Source organism: Rhodamnia argentea, chromosome 5 (assembly GCF_020921035.1).
Source record: "Rhodamnia argentea isolate NSW1041297 chromosome 5, ASM2092103v1, whole genome shotgun sequence".
Lineage (NCBI taxonomy): Eukaryota > Viridiplantae > Streptophyta > Magnoliopsida > Myrtales > Myrtaceae > Rhodamnia > Rhodamnia argentea.
In genome coordinates this window covers 3198314-3208281 of record NC_063154.1, presented here as the reverse complement: position 1 = coordinate 3208281, position 9968 = coordinate 3198314, and the positions used below count along the sequence as shown (strand labels likewise).

At 40.8% G+C, this 9968-nt stretch overlaps 2 protein-coding genes across 6 annotated transcripts; one reads left to right on the top strand and one right to left on the bottom strand.

Moving 5' to 3' along the window:
* The first annotated feature begins 795 nt into the window (after window positions 1-795).
* LOC115726711 lies at window positions 796-4638 on the top strand. 5 transcript variants are annotated; one of them, XM_030656711.2, is made up of 7 exons: window positions 817-943; window positions 1231-1380; window positions 2041-3459; window positions 3546-3614; window positions 3706-3904; window positions 4045-4146; window positions 4258-4638. In XM_030656711.2, the coding sequence occupies exons 2-6, from the start codon at window positions 1378-1380 to the stop codon at window positions 4113-4115; spliced, it is 1761 nt and encodes a 586-aa protein (XP_030512571.1). In that variant the 5' UTR covers window positions 817-943; window positions 1231-1377; the 3' UTR covers window positions 4116-4146; window positions 4258-4638. The 5 variants fall into 5 exon arrangements, with proteins under 5 accessions (XP_030512570.1, XP_048135397.1, XP_030512571.1 ...); XM_030656710.2 differs by having other exon boundaries at window positions 796-943; window positions 1294-1380; window positions 4045-4638; XM_030656709.2 differs by having other exon boundaries at window positions 4045-4638.
* A 218-nt stretch (window positions 4639-4856) lies between these two features.
* On the bottom strand, window positions 4857-7112 carry LOC115726714 (WAT1-related protein At2g39510). The gene is made up of 7 exons (XM_030656716.2): window positions 6759-7112; window positions 6611-6673; window positions 6401-6517; window positions 6017-6251; window positions 5770-5931; window positions 5382-5533; window positions 4857-5249 (listed from the first exon to the last, which is right to left on the bottom strand). Exons 1-7 carry the CDS (start codon window positions 6962-6964, stop codon window positions 5039-5041), a joined length of 1146 nt encoding a protein of 381 aa, XP_030512576.2. The 5' UTR covers window positions 6965-7112; the 3' UTR covers window positions 4857-5038.
* Window positions 7113-9968: the final 2856 nt, after the last annotated feature.

The window sequence follows — 9968 nt, the reverse complement described above, 5'->3', positions numbered from 1 at the left end:
CACTCTCACGTTGTTTTGCACATCAGACTACGAACCACCCTTATCGTTTGTCGCAACCGTCACCGTCACCATCACTGCCCCACCATCTTACTATATTCATAAGGAAAAGAGGTCAAATAATAATGGCCGCGTTTAAGATATTTACTAATTCCGTAGGAGCAGAGAATCGCCCTTAATTCGGGTATGAGGATGACGTGTATGATGACGGTGTAGAAGAGAAACGTTAAAAAAAAATTTCTAATAAGAAACAAGGGTGGAATGGACGACCAATGCATTTATCTTAAAAGTTGTACATCGATTACGGAATACACGATCCACGTTATAACTATCGAATCTATCCATACCAATACGAGCTTATCCCTACAGCTCAGCTGATATGTTAAAAGCTATAAAATTTGTTTACATAAGGTAACCAATATTTAAGGGATAAGGCGATCGGATGTTGGGCTCCCCATGAGGCTCGTCATTGTGACCTTATGAAAAGAAACATATATGTATCGCATATGTAAAAATATGGATATTTTGGTTTTCTTTTTCAATTTTTTAACCATAGTTTGGTTTCCGACCAAAAAAAAAAAAATAGTTTGGTCGGATGGCCATTAGTCAAATTGGTTTCGAAAGGCTTCCCGCATTGAACCCCGCGAACAATACATGGCCCAAAACACAAAAGACCGCGAAAAGCTGTGACACCGTGGCCCGTTTAAAATCGGAGAAACACGTGTACGGTCGATTCGTCGGAGACCTAAAAGGTTTATGGTGGGCCGTGCCACACCGTAGAACAATGCCAGGCTAAAACCCCAGAGCTTCTCAGTGTCTCTTCCATCTACAGCAACTCTCGTAGAAAGCCCTCTTCTCCTCGCAAATTTCCCAATTTAAAAGAACCGATTTTTTTGTGCCCGGTGTGCAGAGTCTCGCCGGAGGTCAGTTTCATCCGCATGAGAAGGTACCTCCGGTGGCGAGATATTTAGTATTGTTTGAGTTTCTAGGGTTTGATCTTCCAGTTCACGACCTGTGGCGTTTCCCAGTGCATGCGCGTAAAATAAGTGTTCTCTCGATGAATTTTAGTTCTGATCGCTGGAGATTTTGATGTTCTCGATCGGCATTTCTTGCTTCCGGTTGTGTGTTTTGTGTGCGATGTTTGATCGGGCGGATTGTTTGTGCACATTGCACATTTTAGGTTCGTGGTTTTGCGCTGTCTAATTTTGTTAGGATCAAGTCTCCTTTTTTTAGGGTGATCGACAAGTGAATCGCTTCTACTTCGAGTTGTACTGAAGGAGGTATTTGTTTCGACAGGGTTGCTTCGACAGAGGATGGACTCGGTTGGTCGTTTCTAGTTCACTGCGCCAGTTGTGGCATTTGCCTTCGGAGTGGGAAAAAATGGTAACTTGTGGAACCCTCTTTCGAGTTTTTTGTGCAAATGGCTTGTTCACATTGAGTGAAACCGTGGGTGCTTGTGTGGCCATTTGTAAATGTTCTAATTTCTTTATCCTATGGCTTTGCTAAGATTATGGTGTTGTCAAGTGACGTGCCTTTTGCTTTTGGGTTCGATTGTTTTTCTAATGTGAAGAGCTGTTTTTGTTTGGCATCATTGAATCTTCCGAGTTTTATGTGATACTTGATGTCCAAACTGTTGCCTCTTTAGGGGTATATGTAGCCACACACTTTCAAATTCCTTTTTTCCCCAACCTCCTTGGCAAGTTCCTGCCTGCCTGCATGAAATGCAAAGTTCATGTGAATAGTCTGATCTTGTAGGTCATTCCTTTTAGGTTCTCAATGGTAGTTTTGGATAGACATGAAAAGCATACTCTTGTTTCTTTTATCATGCGTTACTCTTGTATAATGCCTTGCCATGTTTCACGCCTTCATTCACTTTTCTTCTGCGAATTAATGTGACTATGATTTCAGATGTTTCTGGAATCTAGTGTCTTCTCATTCATGTGCTTTTGCTGCTCTCGTTTTCTTTTTCTTACTTTACTCATTCCAAGCTCTAGATCTTGTCACTTGGCTATATGCCTCTGTCTAAGCAAATGGTTTTGGCAGTCTTTCCAACCTAAGGACTTTTGGATGCCGAGAGATGGAAGAGCTGTCACTAATGGGGAGATCAACTATGACAATTCTTCCAAAATAGAACCTAAACGTAGTCATCAATGGTTTATGGATGCATCCGGGTCAGAACCATTCAGCAACAAAAGACAAGCGATAGAAGCTGCGACGAGCAGGCCACTATCTGGAATCTCATCCCTGAACGTTTCTCCTTGGGACAATAATCCTGCTTTTAATGCTATTCCAGAGCAATCCACTGATCGGCTCTTTGGTTCTGAGCCCATGCAGTCTGTTAACTTAGTTGATAGGAATATTTCTCCCTTCAATGCTGGTGATATAAGTATGGTAAGAAAGAGCTTCGAACGTCAATACGGAAATGAGTCGTCAGTAAGTTTGTCTATGTCTCATGGCACTGAAGATCCCTCAGCATTTCTGAATTTTGGAGGAATCAGAAAAGTCAAAGTTAATCAAGTTACGGAACCTGACAACAGCATTTCGGTGACAATGGGTACTTCCTACAGAAGTGGCAATGGCAGCGCAATTACTACTGATACTGGTTATCGCAAGGGCCACAATAGCACCATATCTTTAGGCTCGGGTTATCAGCATAGGAACGAGAATAATATCTCGGTGGCACCTGGCTACAACAAAGGGGAAGAAAGTTTCATGCCAATGAGTCACACTTTCACTAAGGAAGATGGAAACTTCATATCAATGGGTCACAATTATGAGAGACGGGGTGAGAATATTTTATCCATGGGTCAGCCCTTTGCCAGAACAGATGGGAATTTCATCGCAATGGGTCCATCATATACGAAGGGAGAAGGGGATGGTCTATCCATGGGTTCCTCCCACAACAAAGAGCATGTAAATTTTATTCCCGTGGGCCAGAATTTTGGTAAAGTAAGCGATAGTTTTATCTCAATGGCTTCCTCCTATAACAGAACTGATGGCGATATGACACCAATTAGTCGCCCCTTTGACAAGGCTGATCCGAATGTTGTTGCGGTGGGTCACACTTCAACCTATGAGAAAGGAGATTCTGGCATTCTATCCATGGGTCAGAACTACAAGGGTGAGAGCAATACCATTTCTTTTGGAGGATTTGCAGATGAACATGGGACACATACCTCAGTTGGGATCATTGGCAACTACGAATTAGTAATGGACAACGAGTCTTTGCCTCAGGCTTCAGTAGATCCAGGCCAGAAGGATGTTGGTTCTGGTGCCGATCCAATTGTAAATAGCTCTTCTGCATTGAAAGCGAATTCTAAAGCTGAGAACATCCCCAAAAATAAAGAGCCAAAGACGGCTAAGAAGGTGCCTCCAAACAATTTCCCATCAAATGTCAAAAGTCTGTTATCTACTGGCATGCTTGATGGAGTACCTGTCAAATACGTTTCCTGGTCGCGTGAAGTAAGTCTTTCATATTAACCTGTCTGTGAGCTTATGTTCTTCCGTACGAATCAGTTTTCATTACTTACAAAACATTGGTTTGGCAGAAAAATCTCCGTGGGATAGTAAAAGGGACTGGCTATCTTTGTGGATGCGAAAATTGCAACCACTCAAAGGTAAGAGTGTTGTTTTACTTTGGAGAAAGTGAATTGAGTAATTGCAGTTCGATGTTCTTGAGCTTATTCTTTTATTGAATTGGATATACAGTCTCTCAATGCCTATGAGTTCGAGCGTCATGCTGGTTGCAAGACTAAGCATCCCAATAATCATATTTACTTCGACAATGGTAAGACCATTTACGCAGTTGTTCAGGAGCTGAAGAACACTCCGCAGGAAAGGCTCTTCGATACAATTCAGAATGTCACGGGGTCTCCCATTAATCAAAAGAACTTCCGTATCTGGAAAGGTGAGCTCATTCTTTCCTCCCTGGACCTCCTATGCTAGAATAACCTGCATATTCCCGCTGAACATTTACTAGCACATCGATGTTTTTAAATTGAATTTCATTGTTCATGGTCTCATGGAATTCTTGATTCCTCTTCTCAGCATCATATCAAGCTGCCACCCGTGAACTTCAACGAATATATGGAAAGGACGAAGTTACGATTCCTTCTTGACAAATGGCACATGCACTTTCAGGTTCTCATGGTAGGTTGGTCTCGTGATCAGTGAATACCTCCTGTAGTACCTTGTAGATGAAGATGGGAATTCTAGAAATGGCTTATGATCATGCTTGCGCATATAATCTTCTGGGTGTAGATGGTAAAGTTGCACTGGATTTTGGGATCAACTCTGTTCGAATTGACCAAGAAGTTTAATTTTCTTTCAGTAGTATAAGCAATAGGATTGCTTCTCCCATCGTGCTCGGCACAACTCTTACCGTGTCGAATAGGTGGCCCACACAATTTTCTTTGGGGGTAAGCGGAGCTATTTATGTGGTGGACTTTCTCTTATAAGTTGCTGTGTTGTATGAATCAGACATGCCCATTTTAACTTATGTAAATATGTTCGATGAACTTTTTATCTTATGGAAAATAGTGGATGCATGTTCTATTCCTGAAAATTTGAGTATGGACCTTATAAAGTTCTGCAGCATGTCAGCTTCCTTGTGGCTGCCTGGTTAGGTTTCTGTGTTCCTGCAAATTTGAGCTTATTTGTTCTGAAGTGCCTATAATTATCAATAGTCGCTAGCCTTTCTTTCTTAACATTAAATAACTACGAGTGAATTGGACCGAGAAAGGTAGGCCAGATGGAGGATGGGCTCTGCACTTACTCTTTGTACCTCATTAGTCATGCTAATTAGTCTACGATGCAAGAATTCCCTGGCTACACCAGAATTTTCCTTTTTCACTATTGTATGCAAAATGGTGGCTTTGGCTTTATTGAGTGAAAATGGTAAAAGCGTATGTAAGCGCTGAACATCTACTTCACAGAAAACGCAACAAACATGACAAAACAGCAGAACATTGAAGTCAGATATCCTTTTTGAAGAACCTCAAGTTCCTGAATTGCTGTTACTTTTAGAGCTTGTTAGTCCCCTTCAAACGGCTTCGTCGGTTGGCCTCACTTTGGTGACGGCCACAACATACGGGGAAGAAGCAGTCTCTGCACTCTCATCTCCAAGACTTGTGTTGGCTAGTTGTAGATTAGATGTTTCTTGCTTTTCACTGCCTCCTGTTGGAGGCTCATCTTTGCTCTTGCCCCACAGGACAAGATACAGGCCAAGAACAATCACAAGTGCTCCAATAACCCTAGGAAAACAGACTTCAAACTTTGTAAGGATCTGTACTTGATAATACCATGGACAAGAACAATGCTTGATGATTCTTTAAAAGTCAACAAGTTACTACGGTTGAACCATTTTGGGAAAATTGAGAAGATACCTTCCAAGGTATAAGATCTCATGTAAAATGAAGGATCCCAGGATTGCAACCAGGACCATGTGCAGAGGATTGAAGGCAGTCACAAAAACTGGCCCCTTTATCTGCATCACCACCCCTTGAATGTAGAAACCCGCCCCAGAACATATGATCCCCTGCATTCGATGGATCCATCAGTTATAAACTTCACAATAAAGAGAAGGAGAGAGACCCTTTTCGACTCATGACTATAGTGCAGGAACACTGCATATTTCTCACGCTACGGGTTGTGTATCGAACGACGCTGGACATGGAAAGCCTGATCATACCAACACCAAAGGACTTGGACATGGACCTCCTGAACTCATGCAGAAGTTGCAGTAATTTGTAGCTTTCGACGGAAACGACTTACGCTGTAGACAACTGCCAAGAGCCTGACGTCAAAATTGAGAGACCAAGCAGCCAAGTTGCTTCTTTCCATCGCAAAAGCAAAAACCGCTCCTTGGAACGACCCCGCTATACATATCAGAGCCGTCAATGTGAGCTCTGCTGGGTATGATTTCAGCGTGATCGCCTGCGCGTATTTTTGCTCTCTTGTTTAGAACGAAGTGCTTTATCTCTCGAGTTTTATTGACTAGTAATAGACGGCGGGAAATTACTTGGAGAATGACGAAAGAAGCCCAACAGAAGCAACCTGCGGTGATCATAACAGCACCCTTGATTGGTTTTTGCACAACACCATTGGAATCAACGTGTGTTGACGCTGATTTTGTCCATGGAAGATCAAGAACAGGACCTTTCACTAGAGTCATGAGCATCGCTCCTCCTATGGTGACCAGGGTTCCCACTATCTTGGCTTGGCTGTGCTTGCTTCTTATGCTCAATCTCTCGAGCCTATCGTTCGAATTCCACATCGGAAGGAGGTGAGGTAGCCAAAGAACGATACGTAAATACTCTGTTAATTCAAGTTTAATCCAAAGTTTTTGCCGAATACATGAAATTTAAAGAGGTGCTAGGAAATTGAGTAGGCGTATATTAATTACCTGAGAAACCAGGCCATGAGGAACGCGAAAGCAGGAAGCATATTGGACATGGCGGCCGTGAAAGACGCAGTTGTGTACTTCATTCCCGTGTAATACAGATTCTGATCCATCACCGGCCTGCGTTTGTTGCATTTTGGAGAAGGAAAGAGGGATAAATTCTTGTTGTTTGAGTCATTTTAGACACGAAAGAGAGAAGAAGTAAACACTTACTCTAGTAAGCCTAGCAACAAGATCTTCAGAAAGATGGACCTCGTCATTTTTGGCCTTGTCTTCCTGTAATTATTGCAATATGTTTCCATAACATTAGCGCTTTCATTTACTAGACGCTATCCAGATCGTGATCGAGAGAGAGAGAGACCTCTCAAAGAGGATGGCGAATGGAGCAATGGCCACGGTGGCGAGCACGTGGCGATAGACGACGAACACGTGCTGGCTCATCCCTCGGTTCAAGGATAACTTGGCAACTATCGCCATCCCCGCGAACCCGAACTGCAGGAGCACCACCGCCAAGTATGGCTTGACCCGGTTCATGGCCCGAACCACACTTTCCCTATCCTCACTCATCCTTCAAACTCAAACCCTTTTCTCTAATTCGTGTTAATCTGTTCTGGTGCTTTCATGCAGATGACTCGGGTTATAAACACCATCTGCATGGGGACAAAGGGAATCAATCCCAGCAGGTATCCCTTTCGAAGTCTAGGGACTCCACTACATGCGAACCGTATACAGATTTGCGAAGGAATTACTGTCGCGAAAAGATTCAAAGAAACACTTCATCTCCACCGGGCATAAAATAGCAATTCACTCCATTAAAAGCTAAAGTAGAGCACTAGCCGATGAGCAAATCCTGTCCACAAAGTGGAGGCCCCTAAAGTTTTGCTTCATTCCAATCAAACCAGGGAGTCGGATTTTCATTGCATATGCAAATCTCATTTTAATATTGAATCATTGTACTCCTCCGTGTGGTGTCGACTTCGATTTTCACCTTGGATGCAATTTCTCGAAGCCATGTCGTGAAAAAGTAATTCCTTGCGAATCTCTTGAGCCTAATCATACGGATGAATGTTCTTTTGATTTTAATAAAGTAAGGTAAATTGCATAAGAAGTGTAAAAAAGAGTGCATTTTAAATGAATGATGGTCGCCACATATTACATGTGTGGAGTGATCTAGGATTCTTCGTACCATCTGGGGTTTGCCCTAGTGGATATTCTTCTCACTTGGGAAGGGGAATGTGGGTTTTCGAACCCCATCTTCGAGGGGAGTTGGGATGGGGACGCGTGAGGAAGGAGCGGGGTTTCGCAACCTACGCACACACATAACATATACGATGGCTTGTAAAATATAATAGAATAGGACCAAACAAAAAAAAATATACGGAGAATCGCCTAACTTCGTTTCGTGAGGACTCAACTGACCATTTGGGTGTTGTTACATCAAACTAAATAAAGTAGGATCAAGGAAACATTGATGAGGAATATGCTATATAGCTCCTCAAACGGCCCAATGCTTTTTGCAGGATTTATGTGATTTACAACTCACTGAGCACTCAAATGAAAAACCAAGAAGAGGGAAGATTTTAACCACTTGACTGGGAGGTGGATTTCGCTGTAGTGATTGAATTCCACATGGTCCAAAGAGCTATACTAGGCATTTTTCTTTGGAAAAATTATTGAAAAAGTCCTAAACATATTGCACTTATACCTATACAGTCCTAACTTTTTGCTTTGATTAATTTAGTCATCAACCTTTTGAAAATTTGCCAATGTCCATCCGATCAATTTTAGCCAGAAATTACTAACATGGATGCTATACGTCCTACGTTGCAACGATGACATTGACATAGACAAAATGCAATTTCTAAACGAATGTGAGTTATTTTAAAATTAAATTATTCTTGTCTTTTCTTTTCTTTTCTTTCTTTCTTTGCCTCCTCAGCCACTAGGCGAGGCCAGCCCTTGCAGGCCGCTAGTAAGGGTTGCAGCCCTAGCCCAAACCCAAACCCTTGCCTGCGGGCGAGGGCCGCCTCTCATGTGGCTAGCGACGGAGGCTCGCGGTCATTCATCTCCAAGCATTGCCAGTGGCTAGCCATGGCCTGAGACTAGCCATCAACTAAAAGGAAAGAAAAAAAAAGAAAAATATTCAAAAAATTCAAAATATTGTCCACATCAACGGCGATACACCACATAGGACTACTGACACATCGGAGAGACAGAGAAATTCTTTACCTTCCTGAGGAGGCAATTTGAATAATAGTACCATGTCAACTTCCACATTCGTAGTTTGGTCGTTTGGATTTATAGAGATATGAAATCAAGAGATTTTACTATATTTTATCCACTTTTTGGTGAATCATAGTAATAAATTGGGATATTTTCACATTTTATCACGTTCATTATTTGGTATGAGCAACATATCAGTATAAATGAATCTAAAAACCGCACAAATTTAGATGGCAAGAATCTATCACGACACTCATTTTTTTATTGAATAAACCCATTTACAACCTATTTAGCTTATCAAGGTTATTATTTAATCAATGAGATGTTTTTAAACACATTTACAACTCTTTAACAGTTTTTACAATTTTTTATTTGTTTTCCTTTCTTTATTTTACTTTTTTTTTTCTCATGAAGCCAATGAGGGCTGTGAAGCCCTTATCGGTAGCGGGTGAGGGTCGCGGTTCTTGTCGGCTTTGAACGAGGGCCCCGACCATCGCTTGTGGTTGGCGATGGTCCTTGCTTGTGACTGGTGAGGGTTAGTTGGTGGCAAGGAAAAAAAAGGAAAAAAAGGAAAAAAAAAAGGAAAAGAAAAGAGAAAAGGAAAAAAGAAAAAGGAAAAAGGAAAAAGGAAAATGAAAACAAAAATAACAAAGTAAAAATAACAAAATTAAATTTTTTAAAAATTTATAAAAAATGTCCACCATTTTTTTAGCAATTTTTTTTTTAATAAAGTCATAAGAAACAAGTTTTCCTAAATTGTATCAAATATGAAAAATACTTTAGCCATATGGGTTGGACATAAGTTGGGTCATGTATGAATCCACTTCAGGCTCTTATTTGAAAATTTTTCTAAATAAAATAGGAATAAATAAAAATAAATTGTTGTTTTTTATTTGAGAATTCAATTATCATTTATATTCAAATATTGTTTCAATTTTATTAATTTTATAAATTTGTTTTTCGAGAAAAATAACTTTTATGTTATAAGCACTATAAATTTTATCCACCTTTATCCCACATCTCCCATGAGATAATTTTATCTGGGCTACATACTTCTTATATCCAACTTTATCTTGTGTTTGGTAACAACCAAATACACGATATGATAAATATTATCATATTCTCTATTTTATCACGACTAGCCTTAGAGAATGATAAACAGACAAACATTCAGACTATTGTGCGATTTTTTGGCGGTCATAAAGGTCAGGATGTTAAGAAAAGAAGACGCCTCGCTTCTTCCACCCCAATTTTTATCTCCATGGTTGAACTTTTCGTGGCTGCTAATGAAAGGCTTAAAACAAAGATTGTCTATTTCAATTTGCTCTTGCTAACCAAAATGCCATCC

Coding starts and splice junctions, on each gene's coding strand:
- LOC115726711 (XM_030656710.2), top strand. Junction 3,460..3,545: donor ACGTTTCCTGGTCGCGTGAA/GTAAGTCTTTCA, acceptor TTGGTTTGGCAG/AAAAATCTCCGTGGGATAGT. Junction 3,615..3,705: donor AAAATTGCAACCACTCAAAG/GTAAGAGTGTTG, acceptor TTGGATATACAG/TCTCTCAATGCCTATGAGTT.
- LOC115726714 (XM_030656716.2), bottom strand. CDS start 6,964: ATGAGTGAGGATAGGGAAAGTGTGGTTCGGGCCATGAACCGGGTCAAG. Junction 6,674..6,758: donor TTCGCCATCCTCTTTGAGAG/GTCTCTCTCTCT, acceptor CAATAATTACAG/GAAGACAAGGCCAAAAATGA. Junction 6,518..6,610: donor TTGTTGCTAGGCTTACTAGA/GTAAGTGTTTAC, acceptor CAACAAACGCAG/GCCGGTGATGGATCAGAATC.